This window comes from Plasmodium yoelii (assembly GCF_900002385.2).
Source record: "Plasmodium yoelii strain 17X genome assembly, chromosome: 11".
Lineage (NCBI taxonomy): Eukaryota > Apicomplexa > Aconoidasida > Haemosporida > Plasmodiidae > Plasmodium > Plasmodium yoelii.
The window spans coordinates 804,217-828,906 of record NC_036183.2 but is presented as its reverse complement, the minus strand read 5'-3'; the positions used below and the strand labels follow the sequence as shown (position 1 = coordinate 828,906).

Below are 24,690 nucleotides of genomic sequence, written 5' to 3'. Positions count from 1 at the left end.
ATTTAAAATATACTGTTTCTAAAATTTATAATTATCTATATGTATATATAAAAAAACATCTTAAGCTACTAATATACATTGCCCTCCTACGGCTTTAATTTTTTTTTCAGCAATGGAAGAAAAATATCTAGCTTTTACAACAATCGGTTGATTATGTTCTAAATTTCCATTTCCTAAAACTTTGAAATATCCAACTCTTGTTACATCTATAACTGGAGCTATATTTTCATTTTTAGCGAATTCTTGTTTTTTTTCTTCTGGCAATAAACCCCATAATTTATCAATATTTATGGTTCGGCAATATTTTCGGTTTTTTAATAAATTTAAATGTCTCATACCGACCTACGAAATTGTTAAAAAATCAACACGCCCATGTGTATGCATGTATATGTATGTAGTATGTAGTATGTAGCATGTATGTAGTATGTAGCATGTAGTATGCATATGCATGTGCATGTGCAACGGCCCGAGTTGGCTAGCTAAGCCTCCCCAAAAGCTACACGTTCAAGTAAAATAGTTTTAATTACCTTTCCAAAATATCCTGGATGATATTTATCAAAATTTATTCGCATATGATGCATACCACCAGCTTTTCCTCTTCCTCCTGGATGTTTTCTGTGTTTTCCAATACGACCATGACCGGCTGATACATGACCTCTCTTTTTTCTATTTTTCTTAAATCTTGTTGCCATTTTGTTTATTTATTTTTTACAATTTTTCTAAAAATCGTATAAAAGGATAGAATAAAAAAATATGTATGCAGTTAGAATGGTTGGGGAAGAGAAATTTTATTTTGTTTTATTTTGTTTGTGCTTTTTTTTGATTCGCGCTTTCTTTTGATTCGCGCTTTCTTTTGTTTGTGCTTTCTTTTGATTTTATATTTTCTTTTTTTTTTCGTATTTTTAATATAAATATAAACCCTTTATTTTCTATATTTTTTATTTTTTAAAAATGCATTTTTACCTTTTTATGGAATTGTTAATTATTTTTAGGAATATAATACAAATTTTATGTAATTATATTTTTGTAAATAAATATTTGCTTCGTTATTTTTTTATATTTTTTTAATTTGTTCCTTAAATGTTTAATATGCGCAAGCTTTATATTTCCCCAATTAGTTAAATAAATATAATCATATATATAATCATATATATACATACATATATAATACATACATATATATAATATAGCATGGCAATATCCTTAAATTTATTGATACTTAATTTAACGTGATTATTTTTTAAATATAACACAGTGCATATAAGCAGTAATAAGTACATACTATTTATTTATTATACATGTAATTATATTTTATTATGTTATTACGTTTTATGTTATTACGTTTTATGTTATTACGTTTTATTTTATTACGTTTTATTTTAGCTGCTAAAATTTTGTGCCTAAAATAAAGCGAGTGCTATAGGGGGTAGGTGCCACTATATAATATTTTTATTCTTTAGTTCATTTTATTTCAAATTATAATTAAGAATGTTACAATAAATGGAAAAGCAATGACAATAAAAATAAAAATAAAAATAAAAATAAAAATAAAAATATTTTTTATTTTATTAACAATAAATAGCCAACTTTTCCAAAAAATAAATCCCACTTAATACTCTACAATATATAAATAGAATATACAAAATAGAGTATATAAAATATATAAATATTTAAAATATATACAACATTTTTTGGTATTTTTCCCTTTTAGCTAATTTACAAACGTACTTATTGTAATTATATTACAATTTTGTTGTAGCTGAAAAATTAAAACAACATATTATCACTTTTTTTCATTTTTTTTTTATTCCTATTTAAATTTGATTTAAAAAATTACAAGTACAAAATAAAAACTTGTAGATATATTACTCTTTATATAATTTAAACACAATTTTTATTTCAACCTGTTCCAAACAAATTTGTATTTTTGATATTTACTCATTTTTAATAAAAGTTAATAAAATAAAAAATAATATATTTTTTAAATATATATGATACAAACTAAAATTAGGAATACACAAATGGATAAAATATAATGCAAATTGTGTATAACTATAATTAAACATATTATCATTTTGCTAATTTCGTTATTTTACCATTTGATTGTTTAGTAACATTATGTTATTTTTATTTTGTATAACCCTCTCTTATCATATTTAAAAAAATAAAATATAGAAATTTAAAAACTGTCCATAATATATACACCTTTTCTTTTTATTATTTATTTTCCTAAAACATAAATCTCACACTTTTTGAATATATAAATATAGTTCCAAAAAAAAAAAAAAGTTATATATTTTTTTAATTATAATTTATATAAAAAATTAAAAGACTTTTTTCGTTCTTTCTTATTTCGTTCTTTCTTATTTCGTTCTTTCTTTAATACAATCAGTTTTCAACGAAACTAATATGACATAAATGGTGCATGTTTTATATATATACAATATAAATATTTAAAACATTTTTTTATTTTTTTCCAAATAAAAAATAAGTTTTATATATAGAGTGTCCTAGAGAGTAAATGTTTCAAAGAACAGATTTACAATTTTGTAGATAATTAAAAATATCAATTTTTATTACATAATTAGTAAATTATTTACATAATTAGTAAATTATTTACATATTAGTAAATTATTTATATATTAGTAAAATATTTACCACTTTTTTTTCCGCATATATTATTATAATGTAGAGAAAAAACTATCAAGCATAAGCATGTACATATAAAAAAAAAAAAAAAAAAAAAATAATATCATAATAATAATCACAATATAATCACAATATAATCATAATATAATAATAATAATATAATAATATAATAGTAATAATATAATAATATAATAGTAATAATATAATAATAATCATAGTATAATCATATGCAGCAAAAATAGTATAATAATTTTTCAAGCACAACTTATGTATTAATATTGACAAATTGCAATTTGTAAAATTCGGATTTTACAATTTTTCCCTGGTTATTATTATTATTATTTAGGGAATCAAGATCATCATCATATTGTGATAAAATAAAATAAATAATTTGTTTGGATATATTTCTCTTATTATAAAACAAAATGGGTAAGCTTATGAACTTATAACAACATTTTTGGCTAGTCTTAGTCACACATTTATAAAAAAAAAAAAAAAAAAAAAATATACATATACATATACATAATTTTATGTTTGATATATTTTCCCTACTAAGTTATAACTCGATATTCCAAACTAAGCAACATCACCATCATCATCATTATTATCATTACCGATGTATACATTTTCATTTTTTTCATTTTTTTAATTTTTTTAATTTTTTTAATTTTTTTAATTTTTTTTGTAGCTATAAAAGATGAGGTAGTCGACGATTGGTCTGAATGGTTAAATGATGATGAAGAAGAAAAACGAGAAGATTTGAACACAACAATTAAAAATGAAAATGATGAAATTCAAAAAAAAATATTCGAAAATAATATGGATGATATTGCTGATTTTTTAGATATAAGTGATAATCCAAATAAAAATAAAAAAATAAATAAAGATAATGAAAATAAAAATATGAATAAAAATAAAGCCCAAGAAAAAATAGTTACACTTGAAAGTACACCGTTAAACTCTATAAAAGATTGTGAACACTTAGGAGAGATATTAGCATTTAGAATTAAAAAAAGTAATGCAAAAAGTGTTGCTATTGAAAGGTTTATATCAATAATTTTACAAGCAAGTGAAATGAAATTAGGAAATAAAGAATTAATAAGTCTTAATAGAAAAATTCAAGATATGATTGATAAAAGAGAAAAAAAACAAAGAGAATCTCTTGTAAATAAAAAAAAACCAAATGAAGTTAAAAATTCAATTAAAAATTATAAAGATGAAGTTGATATGATATATGGCGATCTTTCTTATGATGAAGAAGATTATGATGATGAATATCCTGAAGACTTTTAAATTAAATCAAATTTTATATGTTTAAGATGGTACATATATTTTTTTTTTTCTATTCCATAATTTTCCAATTCTCCTATTATTTATGTAATCAATTATTGAAATAGGAAAGATAATAAATATATTTGATTTTTTTTTCAACTTTCTTTCATTTTGTTTATTCTTAAAAAATAGGATTGTATGATTCTTTATCCAAAATCGATCCTATATATACTGGTTAACTCCTTTTAATTTTTTTTTTTTTTCGAATTTTAATTTTTTTTTTTACCATTTTTAAACATTATTTAATAAAAACTTTAATTAATGATTTATCATTTGGATATATTGTAACGTCTTTATGAAAAAAAAAAAAAAAAAAAAAAATGTTCATATGAAACAATACAAATTTACCTGTACAATTACACATAAAAATTATGAACATGGTCATGCAAAATATTGTACATGCTCATTTTTTTCAATCAATTTTTGGATGAGTAATTTTTCTTTTTCATGATGAGATAAATTTTTCCATTTTAACAAATCAATTGGAATATATTTTATGTGCAAATCTAATAAATGTTCTCTTTTCATATTTGTATATATATCAATTTTGTCAAAATGGTCAGTATTTTCATTTGTGCATAAATTAATAACATATTTATCATATATTTTGTTGTTAGATTTTTGGTCTTTTTCTATATGCAAATATAAATGACTAAAATAATAATTATTTATATATATATTTCTTTTTATATTATTAACTTTAAATATTTTATTATTAATTTTATCATTTATTATTTTATTTATTATTTCAATTTCTTCCTGCACATGTTCATGTTTTTTTTCATTAAAATTGTCTTCATCATCAATCGCTATTTCTTTTATTTCCATATTTCCATTTACATTTTGTTCAATTTTTTGAAGAATACCTTTATTATGTAATTCTTTTAAAATTATATTTTTTATTTCATTTTTATTATCATTGTAAATTTGGTTCTCATTTTCGTCAAAATTTTTGGTTTGTTTTGATGTATTGTCTTCTTCTAATTCAAATATATTAATTTGTGATATATTGTCTTTTCCTTTTTTGTATTCGATACCTCCTTTTAAAGAAAAATATATTTGAACTAGCTTTGCTTTATCGTAAATATCACAATCTTTTAACAAATCAAAATTATGAACATTAAATAAATAATCCAGCATGCACACATATTGTTCATAATTTGACATGTACAGCTTTAGGTAAGTAAATAAATATATTAACAATAATAAATCTTTTTGATCTAATGCATAAAAATTGTTTATAAATTTATTCTCTATTATTGATAATAAGCATAAAGGAAAATTATAATTTTTTTTTTCTTTTAGTGTCGAAATTGTAAGTAATAAAGTTAAAGAGCTTGACAAAGGTACATCTTCTATTACATTATATAAAAATGAATTTATTTTTTCATAAAAATAATAATTATTAAAGCCTAGAGATGAATATGAAAAATAAATGTTAATTATTTTTTTTGCTATATTAATTCTATCATCAAAAGTTTCGTCTATTTTATGTTGATTTAAAAGAGAAATTATTTCATTACACATTTCATGTAATACCATTTCGTTCTTTATATTCATGTTATACATTGCTGAAGATAAAAGCATGTAACAATCTAAATTTATTTTATTAATAATGTTTTGGTCATTTTTATTATTTTGGTCATTTTTATTATTATTACTGAATCCTTGTGTTAATATCACATTAATATATTCGGTTACAAATTGTAGAAAATCTTGACGTGATGCTACATTTTTTAAGTTTTTAAAACTTGAAAAAATAAAAATAAACTGAACAAATTTATTAACATCGTCTTTAAAAAAATTACTTAAATATGATTCTTCATTTAGCTTTACTAACACTTCTTCAAGCAAAACTTGGGGAATAAATTGTATTTTTGAAAAACATAATATAAATAAAAACATTTCATTATAATTAAAAATCGAAATTTTTAATTTAATATAAGACAAAAGATTTTTAAATGTTGAATTTTTCCATACATTTATTCGAAATTCATCATTTTCTTCTTTTATTAAGATTATTATTTTATTTAATATATTTAATATTTTAAACACGTCTATTTCATTCTCTTTTTTTAGTGATAATTTATTTTCATTATTTTCTTCTTTGTTTTTTATGTATACAGTAAAATTATTGCCGTTCAGAATTTTATCAACCTCATTTAAAATATTATTCAAGTTTTTTTCTGAATTTATTCCATGGTAATAATTTTTTTTATACCCCAATATGGAACAATAATTACTCTTTATATTTCCATTTTTATTGTAACTAGGGGTATATGTTATAGTTTTTTCACAATATTTACACAATCTTATTCCCTCCTTATTATTAAAATATCCCTTTGTCAGGTTATTTAGGTATTTTATTTTCCACATTGTGTTATTCTCATTTTTTTTGAAAAATTATTTGATTACCACGAGCTCATTTTTACATGACTTTGTCAGAAAAAAAAAAAGAAAAAAAAAAAAAAAAACATTTAAGGATTATTTAATTAGTGACATATTGGAAATATTTATCAGGATAAAAAGAGAGATATACAATTACATGGATGCATGTGCACATTCGTTGTTGGTTAAAAAAGGCACAAAAGAATAAAATTACACTTTCTATTATTTTACTTTATTTTACTTTATTTTACCTTATTTTACCTTATTTTACCTTATTTGTGGTTTTTCACAACGCCATAATTTATATACTATATCTACATTTATTTTTTTTATAATTATCAAAGTTTTATTTTAAAAAAGTTGGATAAAAATATGAATTTTATGGGTATATGGGGAGAAAGACGACATAAATTGTCATAATATGAGTATAAAAAAGTTAGTAAAATAGTGGTAAGTATAAATTAAACAATTAAACGATTAACTAATAAAATTAGGTGTATGAAAAAATAAAATAAATGAAAAAAAAACTTAAAAAAAAAAAGCCAATACAAGGATACATATTATATATATGAGGGAATATGTACATTTGTATATATAATAATATATTTACAATTTTTCTAATAAGGATATATTTATATATGAAAGATTTTTAGACTACTACATCATCCATTATATTGTTATTTATAATATTTATAAATTTACAAAAAAATAAATTTGAGAAAATTATTAAAATAATCGAAGCACGAATCAAATGAATAGATCTACCATCAACACAAATATCTGAACTACCATCAGTTTGAACACATAGAGGTATATTATATTCTCTGGTTATAGAAAACATTGTTGATATTAATGTTATAAGAGCAAAATTAACTAAAACAAACGAAATATATTTAATTATTTGTATATTTTGAATAGATTTATATTTTATAATAATAAATAATAATAATGATATAGATATAAATAAAAATACTAATATAACATATAATAATATTTTGTGAAATATTCCCGCTTTTTTTAATCTTCCTAAAAATTTACATTCTAAATTATATATAGTTGATCCAAAAATATATTTACGTGATAATATAATTTTCTCATCTTTTAATAATCCAACATCTCCAATATCTAATAAAGCTTGTAACAAAAAAGAATCATTTAAGTTTTTTTTAGAATTGAATATTTCTTCTTCATTATTTTTTAATTTGTTTTTAGATGCTAAATCAATTAAAAAATTTTCTAGATCCTCTTTTTTTACATTTTTACAATATCTATGTTCTAATAAAGAATCCATTTTCTGATCTTTATCAATTGAATATATTACATCTCCATTACTGTTAATAATTTTTTGTATTCTTTTAATTGTAGTACTTCCAATATTTACCTGTACAATTTTTTTCATATTATCTGATTTTAACTTAATTTCATGTCTTTTCCAAGAATCATAATATAAAGAAGATATTATAAAACCAAAACATAAAATATAAAATATGAAACATAATAAATTATTATAATTATAACAAAAAAAATGAAGTTCTTTTGATATTTGGGATTTTCTTTTTAAGAGTGTACTTGTTTTTTTTCTTAAAAAAGTGTTATTAGAAACAAATGATTTTATTTTATCAAAACTGTATATTTTTTTTATAGATGTAGAACCACTTGGTATCGTTGTTAGAATCTGAAATCTACTAAATTCTCTTTCATTAATAAAATCATCTCCCATACTATTGTTGATATTGTTAATGTTGTTATATGCTTCGCCATTTTTTTTATTATTTTTTATAAAATTTTCTTGTCCATTGTTCAAATTTATGATTCCAATTCTCTCATCTTTTACATCTAATATAAGATTATCACTTGTTTGAATGCAGTATCTAATACTATTTCCATGTTCATCCTTTTCGCTATTTATTTTATTTTGTAATTCTGTAAAATTGGATTTAGAATCTATATTTTTTAAATCAACACTATTATCTATTGATACCTTTTTATATTCACTATTATCCATTGATACCTTTTTATATTCACTATTATCCATTGATACCTTTTTATATTCACTATTATCTATTGATACCTTTTTATATTCACTATTATCTTTTGTTGTTAATTCTTTTTCTTCTGATATGCTACTGTCATACCTTTTCCCATCTTCACCATTCATTGTGTCGTCATTCATTGTGTCGCCATTCATTGTGTCGCCATTCATTGTGTCGCCATTCATTGTGTCGCCATTCATTGTGTCGCCATTCATTGTGTCGCCATTCATTGTGTCGCCATTCATTGTGTCGCCATTCATTGTGTCGTTATTTTTTACTTTCCCCATGTCTACCTTTTCGTTAATATACGAATTATCTGTTTTATAATCATCCATTTTTTGATTACAATTTTTATCTTCTTCATTATTTCCTCGTATATTTAAAGCATTTTTTTTTTTAAATAAATTAAAAAAGTTATTTTTACGCTTTGATATTTTTTTATTTATTACACTAATGATATTATCTTCATTTTTTTTTAAACTATTAGTAAATACATTCTGTTCTAATTCATTTTTATTACTCAAAATATTTATTTTTTCACAATTTCCTAACTCTGTACTATTATTATATACATTTTCTTTTGTTAATGCATAATTGTTATTTATATCATTTTCAAATATGCTTTCTACCGTTGCACCAGCCTCGTTTGCATCTACGCCAACCTCGCTTGCTTCTTCGCTTGCATCTACATCAGCCTCGCTTGCATCTACATCAACTTCGTTTGCATCTACATCAACTTCGTTTGCATCTACATCAACTTCGTTTGCATCTACATCAACTTCGTTTGCATCTACATCAACTTCATTTGCATCTACGCCAACTTGGCTTGCTTCTTCGCTTTCTGAACAATCTTCAGAAATGTCCTGATCATTTATACTATCGCTTTGGTTCGATTTATTCGAATTAGATGATTGAATAGATTCAGAATTATTTTCATTGTTATTAAATTGGGTAAAATTTTGTTTATCTATATTTTCCAAATATTCATATTCTTTCTCAGATTCATTTATTTCGTTCATAATTTTTTCCATTTTTTCCATTTTTTCCATTTTTCCCATTTCTTCATTTTTATTAAATAAATTTTCTGAACTTCCTATACTCCCCATATTTAATTTTTCATTGTCTTCTCTTTGGTTTATGTCAAAATAATTATAATTTTCATTCTCTATATTTATATCTCCATTTTCTAAGTTGCATTTATTTTTTAATTCTATTCCATCATCAATATTCTCGTCTTTTTTAGATCCCATAGTATTCCGAAATAGACCCGGAAAGGTAAACAATCAAATGGCGAAAAATTATGAAAAGACGAAAATTGTGAAAATTGCAATAGTTGCGAAAAAAAGGATATTCTTTTTATTTAGAACAAATCAGTTGCAATTTCGAAAAAAATTTCAAAGTATTATGTAAATTATAATACCTACCATAATATGTCAAATTGTAGAAAAAAAAAAAAATACCAAACGATAACAAACGATAACAAACGATAACAAACGATAACAAAATGTAAAAGTTGATAAATTATACAAAAATTTATATTTATTGCAAATTTTGCATTATTTAATATTCATATATTTACTAAAAAAAATTAAAAAAAAAAAAAAAAAAAATTAAGAGTAGAATTATGCACATGGTATTACTAAAGACGTCCTATTTTGTACATTTTATCCAATATATGTACATAAATTATTTGTATTTTTTTTTTAATTCTATTTTTCCATGAAATTTGGAAATATTGTTAATTTTCTATATTTAAAATTAATAACACATAGAAACCAAATCCATGTATGCATAAATATGGTGCACATATGTTTAATTACATATGTATTTATTATGCATTTAAAATAGCATATTTAGTATTATGTACAATTCATTGATATTTTTTTAAGTTGCAAAATTTAAATATTTTCACTACACATATTTTAGAACATGTAAAAATTGACCTCTAAAAATACCGATGTACATGTTCATACTTTTTTTTATTTCCTCTTTGGATTCTAGACCACTTTCCCTTTAACTATTATTAACACAAAATATATTTCTAATAATTTTATGTATATAACCAAATAATTTAAGACAATACCATTTTTTGTGCTGAACATCCTCATTTTATTTCACCACCACATTGCATTGATACACATACCACATAAAAAAAAAAAAAAAAAAAAAAAAATAATGAAAATAATGAAAATAATGAAAATAACAAATAATTATCATACAGTACTGTTTTGTATTTTTTTTCTTTTTTTTTATCACAACTTCTTAAGACATGCTATCAAATTAAGTAGCTATAATATTACATCCTATGGTTTGTGTCATACATGTATTTAAAAAAAAATTGAAAATTGTCATACATTAATTATTTTGTAAAATAAAAATGTGTATAAAAATGTGTATAAAAATATGAATACAAATATGAATACATGGCTAAATGCTGAGAAACTTTACACAATACCTTAATCGAAAAAAATGATAAAATGTATGCTTTATTTCTGTATACATTTTACTACCATTTTTATTTTTTTAGAAAAATTAACGCACTATGTCAATCTTAGCACTTATTCAAAATATTATTAAAACCGCTTTTCGTTTTATACTATTCTTTTAAAATATACTATCGATACGTACATGCATATACACATGCATATACACATGCATATACACATGCATATACACATGCATATACACATATATATACACATATATATACACATATATGCATATCTATATCTATATGGATAATGGTTATTGTACATAGCCGTATAGGCATAGGAACATCCTTAATGTTTTTAAAATGTTAATAAAAAAAAGAATAGCTAGCTAAATACTACCACTCACTTTACTATTTTTATTTCCCCATTTCAACATAATCGAACTAATATAATTAGTCCCAAAAGCCAGTGGCTATTTTGTATACTACACAATTTTATAAGGACGCTGCCGTATGTTTCTTTAGTTTAATGTATTTTTTTTTTTATATTACATGTATATATAAAAACAATCACATAAAACACACAATCTTAAAAAATAAAAAAAAAAAAAAACACTTCAAAAAGTAATAGCTTCTAGTGAAGCCTAAAAAAAAAGATATATACATATATTATACATACATATGCATATTCAATTAAGTATTTTCATACTTAAGAAAAAAAAAAGAGAACATAAAAAAATGCTTATACTGCTGTATTTTACTAATTATTTTAATTTTTCGTATATTACATATGAAAAAAAAAAAAAATAAAAATAATAAATAAAACAAGCAATTTTTTATGCACAATACGCATAATAATATATAGTGAGATATAAATCATTAAAAATAATATAAACATTATTATAATAAAATTAAATCCACGCTACATTTTATATATACATATATATAAAATATTGAACCTTTTATATTTTTTTTTTAAATATATATAATAATAATAATAATAGTAATGCACTATATAATATACTATCTTTATTCCAATAATAATTTATAACGTTATATAGTGCTTCTATAAAAATAAATTCTGATAAAATACGTTCATATATAAAATACTACAAATTTTCTAAAAGTATATAAAGTTCCAACCGCTAAATAAGATTGTACTTATGTGATTTTAAAAAAAAACATAAAAAAAATTAGTAATTTAAACCCTTGTAATGTATATATGTACGTACATGCATACTACATACATACATACATACATGCGCAATGTTATATCATATTCATAATAGGTTTGCTATTTCAGCATTTAATACTACTTCTTTTTTATAGTTATTAGTATGAATAGATTATGCATTCCATATGTCAGAGGATTTGTCCAGATATCATATGCTGCTTATATTTTTATTGTACATATATAATATAAGTTATATAGATTCTGGGTCGATTTTCGCATTATTTAAAGTGATATCATTTTTTCTGTTTATTTATTTGGTCATTTTTGTTACTAACATGTTATGCAAACATTATAAATTAAAACATACTTTTACATATTTTATGATCTTTCTCCACGGATACGTCTAGCTAATTGAATATCTTTTGGCATAATTGTAACTCTTTTTGCATGAATTGCGCATAAGTTTGTATCTTCAAAAAGTCCAACTAAGTATGCTTCAGCGGCTTCTTGTAAAGCTAAAACTGCTTGGGATTGGAATCTTAAGTCAGTTTTGTACTCTTGGGCAATTTCTCTTACTAATCTTTGGAATGGTAATTTTCTTATTAACAAGTCAGTAGATTTTTGAAATTTTCTAATTTCTCTTAAAGCAACAGTACCTGGTCGATATCTATGAGGTTTTTTAATACCAGTGGATACTGGAGCAGATTTTCTTGCTGCTTTGGATGCTAATTGCTTTCTTGGGGCTTTTCCTCCTGTGGATTTTCTTGCTGTTTGTTTAGTCCTTGCCATTTTTTATTAATAAAATTTCAAAAATAAATATATAAAAAAAATGATTATTGTAAAAAAAAAAATATAATATTATAAAAATATAAAATGTTTATTTTTGCGTGGTTCAAAATTTTTTTAATTTGGAAAAATATTATTTATTTGTCGAAAAAATATTTTTTAAAGGTATAAATAAAAAAAAATAATTAAATAAATAAAACAATACATATATTATTTTCGTGTATATTATTTATAATAATATTACAGGTAACAATTTTTTTTTTTTACAAAAAAAAAAAACGTTTATGTACATAATATATATGTAATAAAAAATAAATAAATAAAAAAATAAAAGTATATACATATATGTAAATTAAAAGACGTTTATATTTTTTTTTTTTTTATCATTTATTTAAGTGCATGTAATTATATTGAATTTTTTTTTCATTCACTTATAAAACCGTACAAATATAGGTTTATACTACTAAATGTGTTTTCGTATTATATATGCAATTAATTTTTTCCCCACCCCGCTTGTAAAAACAATATGACCATGGAATAATAAATATTTTTTTTATTCTGACTTGTACATATTGCATATATAAAATATATATACTATTATTATATACGTAATATCGTATAATTTATGCAATGCTAATAATATTTTTTAAATAAGAAAAAATTGTTCCTATTTTTCCCCCTTTCATGTGCATAATATCATATTATAGAAACTGAATGTGCAAGGTTTTTTTTTTTCCTATGATTTTTTATTAGTGTATTTTATTAATATTATAAATATCGATAGTAATGTTTACAAACTATGTTATGGATGCTTCACAAAAAAAAAACAAAAATTATTTACAAAAAAGTATAAGTAAATAACAATGCACATATATTTATAAGTTTTTGTACTTTTATTTCAAAACAAATTTGTCTCCATTTGATATTACAACTTAATATCATTTAATATATATTATGAACAGGTAATATATATTATGAACAGGTAATATATATTATGAACAAGTAATATATTTATACAAGCAAATTCATGTTTGTCCATTAAATGCTATGAATGAATAGTTTCAGCTAATATTCAAATAACCATAGTTTTTAATTCTTTATAACCTTACCGCCCCCAAAATAATAGTATTTAATTAATACGTTTACTCTTTATTGGAATTGACACAATTTAACATAAATGTCATTACTGAAAAATTAGTTACATATATATATATTGTAAACATAATATATATATTGTAAACATAATATATATATTGTAAACATAATATATATATTGCAAACCATAATATATATATTGCAAACCATGATATATATATTTGTTTGTTATACCTTTGACAAACCTTGCCTAAATGATATATATAAAATAATTTCCAAAAATTAATGTTATGTTAACATGTATAATTATTATATTAGTGTTACTAAGGGTATTATTTTATAAAAGTATATGTATTATATATACATGATACTTTATGAACGTTAATAAAATGTATTAGTCAAACCATAGATAAAAAAATTTTTAACTTTAGTTATTTATAAATAATTATGTATATTTATAAAAATATGCTATATAATTAGATTTAAATAAACAACCAATATAAATATTTAATAATCATGAGTGTAAATTTTAGTTTCAATTAATTTTTATCGCGTGACTTAAATAATACGGGTTGTATCGATCGAGTAATACCCCTTTCAACTTTGCAAAAAAAAAAAAAAAGTTTGGCTAAGCAAATGTTTATAAATGTACCATGTAAAAGTTTATATTTTTAAAATAAAAATAATAACGAACAAAAAAGAAAATACTTTCCTGTATGTACATTAAATATGATTATGCAATCATATGGTTAAAAAAATATATATTTACGTACATATCCGTATTTATAAGAAATATAGATATTTTTTATATGGTTTTAAAATTGTAAAAAAAAATTAAAACGAAGGAAAATAAGACACATAATTTAAACCCCATATTAATGCATTTATGTAATATTACCTAAAGACAATCGTATAAAGAAATGGGAAATCATACATATCGAAAAACAAATTGGTATTTTTCTTTAAAACTAATATATGATTACATTATATACATTACAAAATATACATATATATATATTATCATAAATGCAAAGTATAATGTGATAAATAAAAATGCTTGTGTTTATTAGTCGTTAAAATTAAAGGAGGGGGAATACATAATATACATTACTTTTTTATACCTAAATATATAATTAAAAAAACGCACACAAAAAATAACATTGTTTGGGGTTGCATCCTCCATTTAATCATTTATATCTTAAGTAAAAATTGTAACTTAATGATATTACTCAAATATGAATACACACAAAAATTGTTTTTGAATAAGCTATAAGAAAAACATAATATTTTATAAGCCTCATAACGATTGGAATGCATACATATGTATATACATATATATATATGTATGCATGCTTCCATGCTTTTCCTTTAAACATAAATGAAATTTAAAAGAAATTTTATACTGTTTATAATCAGCTCCTTAAATGTTTCCCACGTTTTAAGGGGAAGAAAGAAAATAAATATGTTCTTATCATGTACCATGAATAAAAAATAAAATAAATTATCCTGTCATCTTAACATATTAAAAGATTTTCACAGACTATTAATTCCGTACATGTCATTTTTAAATATCATTATGCTAATGTATTACATTTGAAGCAAATTGATTATTAAGGCATAAAGATAAAAAGGAAAAAATTGATGTTTTATATTATATGGTATTACATAAATAGGAATAGTGATTTTTATAAAATAAGTATAATATATACTCTTTAATGAAAAAATAATTGTGTTATTAATTATTTCAGTTTTCTGATAAATAAATATTTGTCTGAATAGAGAGATTGACCAATCGATATAATGTGTGTGTGTGTGTGTAATTTTTGCCCATAAAATAGGAGAAAAAAAATAAATTATATAAAGAGAATGTATAGACTATATATATTACATAAATAATAAACATATAAAAATATCATAATACAAATAATATGTAAGGAAAAATGTACATATAACGTATTATAATAAATACGTAGCAATAAAAGGATAAATCATAAAAGTTTCAATGAAATACATAATGGAATTATAAAAATAAATGGTTTTATAATTCGCTAACTGAATAATAAATTTTAAAATGAATGCATGCACTGTTCATGTAAATTTTGTGTGGATTTGTAGAAAAATATTATTTGCACAAATTATTTTTTGAAAATATATTAAAATGAAAAAACTCGTAAAAGTGTTAATGCACAGTGTGCAATTATTTTGGAGCTATAAACAGCTTTTTTAAAAAAAAAAAATATGCATTGAAGCAATGTTTTATTAAGTTTGGATATTATATTGTATATGCATAATATGTGATAAACGTATCAATAATATGAATGGTAATATAAAATAGTGTGCACTAAAGGGGATATTATAATAATACACAAAATGAAGAGTTGCATATGTATTGTATAATTGAATACATACAAATGTGATTACATAATATATATACATTGGTATTAAAAAAAGAATAAAATACGAATCATTGTATAAAAAATATATGTATACATAAAACAATAAGGAGGACGAATAATGGTAACTATTTAAAAAAAATGAATTGTACATGTAAAAATGCTTAAAAAAAAAAAAAAATAAAATAAAATGCAAATAAAAAAAAACAATTATGCACGCACTGTTCATACGTTTTTATGATTTTATATATATTACTACACGGATTTATTAACACACAATTTATATTATGTACATGTAAGTATGCAAAAAAAGGATATTCAGTTTTGCATTACATCAAATTTGAGTCATTAAATAATGTAGCGAAAAAAAAAAAAATACAAAAAAAAAAAAAATAATAATCGCTTTTATGGGATAAAATTGCGTTATTTTGGTAAAAAATGAAATAAATACAAACCCGTAATACATATATATATTTTTTTTTTTGCTCATATAAACTGGATTTTGTTGCACATATATAACGATACGTGTATTTTTTGAAGACAAATTAACATTCTGAATATTTTTTATTGCCTTTTTTTTTTTTTTTTTAGTGTTTTTTTTTTTCGGATTATTGCCTTTTTTTTTTTTTTTAATCATAATAGCGCGATTATTTTTTTTTAGCACATTTTACATTTTTTTTTTTTAATTTGAAATGATTTTTATATGCATATCCATTAACACATATTAAAATAATATATTTTTTTTTTAAAATAATAAATATAAAAAAAAAAAGAGAACTGAAAAGTATACATATATATATATATACATATAAATAAAACGAATAAAGAATTCATACATTTAAACATATTTTTTTTAAAGGGAAACAAATATATTTTATTTGTGAAAATTATTTTTCAGATTTTTTAAATTTTAATAAAAAAAAAGTTTTATTTATTATTATTTTGAAAAAATGTCAGCAAAAGGAAAAACCGGTCGCAAAAAAGCTGTTAAGGGAACTTCAAATTCCGCAAAGGCAGGACTTCAATTCCCAGTTGGAAGAATTGGAAGATATCTTAAAAAAGGAAAATATGCAAAAAGAGTAGGAGCAGGTGCACCTGTATATTTAGCAGCCGTTTTGGAATATTTATGTGCTGAAATTTTAGAATTAGCTGGAAATGCAGCAAGAGATAATAAAAAATCAAGAATAACACCAAGGCACATACAATTAGCTGTAAGAAATGACGAAGAATTGAATAAATTCTTAGCAGGTGTTACATTTGCCTCTGGAGGAGTTTTACCAAATATCCATAATGTATTGTTACCAAAAAAATCCCAATTAAAATCAGGTGCCACAGCTAACCAAGATTATTAAATGATCTTAGAAGAAATGTCATCTTTTAATAACTGACTTCAATAAAACTAGATGATGTAGTACATTATATATATATATACATGTATGTTTACACATTTTGTGTGTGTGCATACATAAATGTTATTTATATAAGTAACACATAATGTATATATTACATTTTATATATGAATGTGTGTGTGTGTATATATATACATACTTACACACTCAAAATGTATAAAATGTATATGTCATTAGGAAAAAGTATATATATATTTGTACATATAGGAGTATGAAATGCAAATGTAAAAAAGAAAAATAAGAAAAAATATGTTTTTTTCTTTTATTCGTTTCCTTCATTATATTCGCTTTATTCGTTATTTTTTATGTTCTATTTTAATATTATTTTTTTCGTAAAAATGGAAGAAAAATGTTTTAATTGAATGTAGAAAATGCATATATTTCATTTTTTTTTTTTTTTTATAACTTAAACACTATAAATACAAGGTTTCACTAGAAGCCATTAAAAAAGCAAACAATCTGGTTTGTAATCAATTTAATTTTTTTTAAGTATTTACATAAAACAAAATATTTATACCAAAACAACAAGTTTGAATTGTTGTGAATTTCGTTTTATACAATTTGTTGGGGTTAGTTTAAGGAAAGTATATAAAGATTTAGTTTTATTTTTATTCATATTTTAGTTCATCTCTTTTCTAAATAAACTGGATGAATGATATGTTAATAGGTGGTCTATGTTATATTTGGTTAAATAATGAATTGCAAAAATTGTGAATGAAAAAGTACCACCCATTTACAACCTTCTTCATTACTTGTGTTTCGGTAGCTTATTATGTTTCCTCAATTTGTCATTTTCACATTTTAAGAGCATGGGTATTATACTATTGTATAAATACGTGTGTAATAAATTAATATGGTATTTTTTGTTTATCGATAAGTTCACTATAATACTTACACAATGTATATACATAGTATATTTTAAGAAACAACAAATTTGGAAAACAAATAAAGGGAGATATATGCATTCAATAGTATATAAATTTCCATTTCGTTTGTCAAGCAAAGATAGTGTTAAGGGGAGGAAAAAAACGAAAAAAAACGAAAAAAAAAACGAAAAAAAAAACGAAAAAAAAAACGAAAAAAAAAACGAAAAAAAAAACGAAAAACAAATATTTTATCTGACTTTAAAAAAGATTACAAGTTTTTTAATGGTATTGAAATTTTTAACCATGATATTGCTAAATAAAAATATACATCTTAGCAGAGAATATAATTACATAAGTATTTATATGATACATGCTTTTACTAATAACCAAAGGGACTGATCTGGGCCCATACACTTGAGCATGATTCATGTTATATTATATGTATGTATGTATATATATATGTATATGTATATTATATGTATATTATATGCATGTATATGACGCTGTATATACATAATACATCACTACAGTATAATAATGTATTTAAAAAGCTACGAAAGTTATTCCTCTGCTCATATGATGTACATCCTAAGCATTTGTGTCTCATTCTATTCTTAGGATATGTAATATAAATAAAAAAATTACTAAAATATTATGAAAAAGGAAAAAAGCAAAAAAGCAAAAATTTATTACACACATGACAAGTATACCAGAGAATTTTATTGGACTTTTTTGTACAACGGCATTTGAATTGGGACAAAAATTGTATAATGTGGGTATACAACAAATATATGTACATATTCATGTAAATATGTTATTTTATTCTTTAAAGATATGAACAATTCGATGGTAAGACTAATAAACATATTTAAAAAAGGGAATGTACAAAGCATTTTCTTGTTTGTTATTTGTGAATTTTTTTAAAACAACATAACATTATGTCCTGAGATATATAGGAATGCTTCCTCAATACATACATTTGTATAATGTCATAGCGAGAAAAAGGGTAAAAAAAGTTATAAAAACCTATTAGTATAAACACAAAATATGCCAGCAATTTTATGCATATTGCATGAATGCTAAAATGGAATTAATTAACATTGCCGTTCATATAATTTACATTTAATTCGTTATATAAAAATGTACAGGAAATGTTTTTTTATAATTGTGTTAAAAATAATAATACAAAAAAATAAACATAAATTAGACAATAGTATATTATTATATGTTTGACAAATACAATTTTAATTTTTACATAGCTAAAAAAAAAAAAAGAAAAAGAATAAAGGAAGAAAAAATTTAAAGCTTGCACACTCTTAAAAAAAAATAGTAAATATAAATAGGGTAATAAATAATACCACTATTTATAAAATCGGTAGTAAATAAAATCGAAAGTGATGGATATATACAAAATACTATTTTTTGTACCCTCCGTTTGCTAACATATGCATTTCCTATATATACAACTAGGTATGCCCATATGTTTCTTTTTCTATTTTATGAGAAAAAATTGATATTTGTCGTAAACATGTCATTAATTCCTTTCCAAAGTGTGTCCCTTTTTTCAACTGCTCTTGTAAAAAGTTTTGTTTTATTTTCATATAATAAAGGAGTTTCAAGTGCTACCTGAAAAAATATGCATATAAAAAATACGTATATATAAAATAAAAAAAAAAAAAAAACGCACACACACACACACATGCATAATTCGAAATGTCAGTAGCTAGCCATTTGAAAATGTTTTTGAATATAACCTCAGCAAAATATGGATTACAAAAGACAACAACAAAATTATTTTCTTGCATTAGTGATGGTATCTTCTCAACTTTTATAATTGGACCTATCCATTGCATAAAATTTCTACATTCATTAATTGTAGTTGTTTGAGGAAAATTACAAACAATTATTGTTGAGTTTTCATCGAAATCTTTTGGCTGTAAAAAAAAAAATATATATAAATTTGTATATTTTACATGAACGTTCATATATATTGGGGGGGGAGAGAGAATAAGGGAATATATTTATGGCTATCTGTGCATAAAATAAAAATACATTTCTTATTGTTTTATATTACCGCATAAATATTAGGAAGTTTTCTTTCTGATAAGGAAGACACATTTTTTGATTGGGTTACTTTCCTTTTTTGTAATTCGATTGTTCGTGTTTTTCTATAAGACGAGTTCATATTTGAAAAAAATCAAAAGAAAATTTGTAAAAAACAAAAAGGGAAAAAAAATTAAAGGAATAAAATCCTTTATATTTAAATATTCGTAAACTTAATTTTTCTCGTTTTCTTTCTATCGATCGTGTTCTTTTCTTTTCTCTTTGTATGTAAAATTTTTCTTTGACATGGTTTGCATAAATTGAGTTGAATTTTTTCCCTTTTTATGCATTTACACTTTATTGCATAAATAAATGATATATTTTGCAAAAAATAAGATTGTAAAATAAAAAGAGAAAATAATTAAAATAAAAATAAAAAATAAAAAATGAATAAATTAAATAAAAAAATCGTAGTACTAAAAATTTTGTAAATTTTTATAATTTTGTTTTTTTTACATTGATCAAGTATATATATATAATATATTATATGGGTATATAAATAAACAACACTTTCTTCACACAGTTCGTTTTATTTTTCTCCATAAATTTATTGCTAATTATGCTTATACATTATTATATTTTTTTTTTTAAGTTGATTACATAAACAATGGAAAAATTCCATTGTTCAACATAAGTTTATAAAAATTATATTAAAAAAAAAGAGTATCATAATTTTGCTTTATATAAAGGATTTATAATTTATCAACTATAAAAAGAGAGGGGTCCATTAAATAAATAAATATATATATATATATGTATATATGTATATATATATATATATGCATATGCATATAGTTGAATAAACATGTTAAGAAAAAAATTATGTTAAAATAAGCATGTAAATGACTCATTTTAAAAACACAAACAATATATTTAAAAATTTGCTAAAAGCTGAGTTTGCACACACATGATTATTTAATTTAACCAAATCACGCTTTACAGTTAACCTAAAAAAATGTTTATGAACGATGTTTGTTCGCTTTTGTTAAATTTTTTATTTTGGACAAATTATTTTAATAATATTTTTCAGTTATTTTGTCTAAGCATACAAAAAGGGCAACACATTTGTAATAGTCAGAGACAGCATCGTAATAGTCAGCAGACAGCGTCTTTTATTCCATCTGTCTATATAGCTATATATATGTTATAGCTATATATATGTTATAGTACGTACATGTTATAGTTATAGTTATAGTTGTAGTTATAGTTATAGTTATATGGCATATCGAGTGTACTGTATTGGAAAGGGAACATATTTAATGCTGGCGAAATAGCAAAATAATAAATACATTTTTAAATATCGCGAGAAGACACGTGATAAATATAAAAATTATAATCATTAATTTTTATAGTTTTAATTTAATTTAACTAATTTTATTATTTATATACTTGTTTATTATTTTAATTTTGTTTATAAATATACAACGTTGTACATTTAAATAGCTCAATAATGAAAATGTAAGATTAAACAATCATGAATAAGTTTTTTTTTTCTTTTTTTTGTATCTTTCTCTTTCATTCATTGTCACCAGGATATTTATAACAGCATTAAGCACTTAATGAACAAAACAGATATTTCAAAAATAAAAAGATATGCATACATATATATACACAACATGTAAACACATATATATAAATTATGTATATCTTAAAAAAACAAAAAAAAAGAAAAAAAAATATGAAAAAGAAGAAAAATATAATATAAAATTGTAACCTATACACACACATATGAATATATATACATATATAAATATAACACACACATGGATACATATATATATATATATATATATATATATATATATATATATCTTTTCGTCTAATTAATTTACAAAGCTTTCTCATATTTATGTTTATGCCTTGGCTTTATTTGCTTTCTGTCCTTTAGTATATTCAGCTGGCTTGAATACAGCAAGTTTATCATCAATTTCTGCAAAAAAAAAAAAAAAAAAAAAAAAAGTGAAAGGTATTAATAAGTCAAACTAAAAAAAATCATGTTTATATGAACATGGTCATAATATATAGAATGGCTATACATACCCTTAATTTTGGTGGTCAAATTTGTTCTTCGATTTTCTACATTTTTAATGCTGTCATCACGTTTCTTTTCATACATATCTTTTTTTTCATATAATTTTGAAATACATGAATCAATTTCATCAAAACTAACTGGTGGTGTTATTCCAGCAGTTACAAAATAGCAAAGTATGTTCATATCAAGTTTAAATATTTTATGTTTGTCTTTTTTATTTTTTCCTTTTTTATTTTCATTTTTTGCTTTATTATTTTCTTCCTCCTTATCATTTTCATTTGTTTTTTCTACTTCTCCATTAACTTTTTTATTTGATAAATTTTGTTGTTTTTTTGTTTCTTCCATTTTTGCTTCATCTTGAAGTTTTTTTAAATATGCTAACATATTTTCAATCAATGCTAATTCTTCTCTATATGGTAATGCATCAATATCTTCTAATTCTTTTTCTAAATTTTGTTTTTCAAATTCTAGATTTTTTCTTTCTCTTTCTTCTTTTAATTTTTGTTGTTTAGCTTGTAATAAATTTATTTTATAGCTTCTATATTGTTGTTTTTTTTCTTCCATTTCGACTGTTATACTTCTTCTTTCCATAAAATAGTGATTCATTTTTTTAGAATAATTATCTCTTAAATTGTTAAGTTCATTTAATTTTGTATTTCTTTCTTGATAGCTATTTTGTAGTTCTTTTAATTTGGTTCGTTCGTTTTTTTTTTCGTTTCTTAGTTTGTTTATTTTTTCCCTTATTTCGTCCATTTTGCTTTTTAGTGGTACTGTGAAATAAAAAAAAAAAATAAAAAATAAATAAAAAAAATAAAAAAATATATATAAAATTAAAATTACGATGTGACAAATTAACATAAATAGTTGTACACATATTTACAGAGGAGTACAATAAAAATAAATGACTACATGTATAGCTGGACATTATTAATTTCACTTACCAATAGCTTCATCATCATATTTATTTGCTTCATTTTCAATTTTACTATATGATGAAAAAAGTGGTCTGTTCTTATTTAATGCTTGTATTTGGTTTATTAATACTTTTTCTTCTTTGATTGAAATAGTTGATGTCATTAATTTATTTTCAATCTCTCTAATTTTTTTTTCTATATCTTCTTCATTTTCAAATCCTATTTGTTTTTTTATGTTTTGGGCATTTACTCTCAATTCTTTTTTATGTTTCTGCTTTTGTTCGATGTCATCAAGAATACCTCTTCTTTCGTTTTCTAATTTGTCGATCTCATTTTGGAATGAATCAATTTTTGTTACAATATCTTTTTTTTTTTTGTTGTATTCTTCTTTTCCTTTATTTGCTATTTTGATTTCCTTTTGCAAATTGTCCTAATAAAAAGCATAAAATAACGCAAGATATATAACCAGGTATAAAATATATGCACATACATATTTGTGAATATTTATAATCATGCATAAATAAGTAGGTATTAATTTTGTTTTATATTTCTTACAATTTTCTTTTTAATCTGATCGATTGCCTCAGATATACTTCCTAATTTTTCATTATAAGCATCAAAATTTGGCTTTTCTATTTTTGAGGTTTCAGCTTCTGTCATGTTTATTTTTAAAAATTATAATTTTTTATAATAAATAAATATAATTACAAAGGACCTTTTAATAATTAATAAAAAAAAAAAAAAAAAAATGTGTATAAAATTGTCTGTGCAAATAGGTATATAAATTGGATTGTGTGCATAATCACATATATTTCTATATATTAGATATGTATATATATGCACAATATTTATGCTACAATAATGTGACATGTTTTATCTACCATGGCAACATATATCACAACATTACTCATGAATTAAAAAATACATTTTTATGCACAAAATAAAATACTAGCTATGTAAATAAAAAAAAAAATAATAATAATAAATGCATACAGCTATTTATATAAGGAAAAAAAGTAGCTAGCTTATAAATATCGTTATATTTTATGCACGTTCATATTTTTTTTAAGAAAATATTACATTAA

The 24,690-nt window shown here is 21.8% G+C and overlaps 8 protein-coding genes across 8 annotated transcripts; 2 read left to right on the top strand and 6 right to left on the bottom strand.

Annotated features, from left to right (window-relative positions):
- Nucleotides 1-60: 60 nt before the first annotated feature.
- PY17X_1118600 (ribosomal protein L27a, putative) lies at nucleotides 61-692 on the bottom strand (the record flags this gene model as incomplete). The annotated part of the gene is made up of 2 exons (XM_726284.1): nucleotides 61-342; nucleotides 528-692. The coding sequence occupies 2 exons, from the start codon at nucleotides 690-692 to the stop codon at nucleotides 61-63; spliced, it is 447 nt and encodes a 148-aa protein (XP_731377.1).
- Nucleotides 693-3,468: 2,776 nt separating this feature from the next.
- On the top strand, nucleotides 3,469-3,942 carry PY17X_1118500 (conserved protein, unknown function; the record flags this gene model as incomplete). The annotated part of the gene is made up of 1 exon (XM_720847.2): nucleotides 3,469-3,942. One exon carries the CDS (start codon nucleotides 3,469-3,471, stop codon nucleotides 3,940-3,942), a length of 474 nt encoding a protein of 157 aa, XP_725940.2.
- A 420-nt stretch (nucleotides 3,943-4,362) lies between these two features.
- PY17X_1118400 (conserved Plasmodium protein, unknown function) lies at nucleotides 4,363-6,357 on the bottom strand (the record flags this gene model as incomplete). The annotated part of the gene is made up of 1 exon (XM_022956495.1): nucleotides 4,363-6,357. One exon carries the CDS (start codon nucleotides 6,355-6,357, stop codon nucleotides 4,363-4,365), a length of 1,995 nt encoding a protein of 664 aa, XP_022812393.1.
- Nucleotides 6,358-7,018: 661 nt separating this feature from the next.
- On the bottom strand, nucleotides 7,019-9,652 carry PY17X_1118300 (conserved Plasmodium protein, unknown function; the record flags this gene model as incomplete). The annotated part of the gene is made up of 1 exon (XM_720380.3): nucleotides 7,019-9,652. The coding sequence occupies one exon, from the start codon at nucleotides 9,650-9,652 to the stop codon at nucleotides 7,019-7,021; it is 2,634 nt and encodes an 877-aa protein (XP_725473.3).
- A 2,733-nt stretch (nucleotides 9,653-12,385) lies between these two features.
- On the bottom strand, nucleotides 12,386-12,796 carry PY17X_1118200 (histone H3 variant, putative; the record flags this gene model as incomplete). Its single annotated transcript, XM_720381.1, has 1 exon — nucleotides 12,386-12,796. One exon carries the CDS (start codon nucleotides 12,794-12,796, stop codon nucleotides 12,386-12,388), a length of 411 nt encoding a protein of 136 aa, XP_725474.1.
- A 4,435-nt stretch (nucleotides 12,797-17,231) lies between these two features.
- Nucleotides 17,232-17,633, top strand: PY17X_1118100 (histone H2a; the record flags this gene model as incomplete). Its single annotated transcript, XM_720384.1, has 1 exon — nucleotides 17,232-17,633. The coding sequence occupies one exon, from the start codon at nucleotides 17,232-17,234 to the stop codon at nucleotides 17,631-17,633; it is 402 nt and encodes a 133-aa protein (XP_725477.1).
- A 2,420-nt stretch (nucleotides 17,634-20,053) lies between these two features.
- Nucleotides 20,054-20,741, bottom strand: PY17X_1118000 (conserved Plasmodium protein, unknown function; the record flags this gene model as incomplete). The annotated part of the gene is made up of 3 exons (XM_720385.1): nucleotides 20,054-20,182; nucleotides 20,311-20,490; nucleotides 20,631-20,741. 3 exons carry the CDS (start codon nucleotides 20,739-20,741, stop codon nucleotides 20,054-20,056), a joined length of 420 nt encoding a protein of 139 aa, XP_725478.1.
- Nucleotides 20,742-22,512: 1,771 nt separating this feature from the next.
- On the bottom strand, nucleotides 22,513-24,265 carry PY17X_1117900 (conserved protein, unknown function; the record flags this gene model as incomplete). Its single annotated transcript, XM_022956494.1, has 4 exons — nucleotides 22,513-22,589; nucleotides 22,700-23,461; nucleotides 23,633-24,035; nucleotides 24,161-24,265. 4 exons carry the CDS (start codon nucleotides 24,263-24,265, stop codon nucleotides 22,513-22,515), a joined length of 1,347 nt encoding a protein of 448 aa, XP_022812392.1.
- Nucleotides 24,266-24,690: the final 425 nt, after the last annotated feature.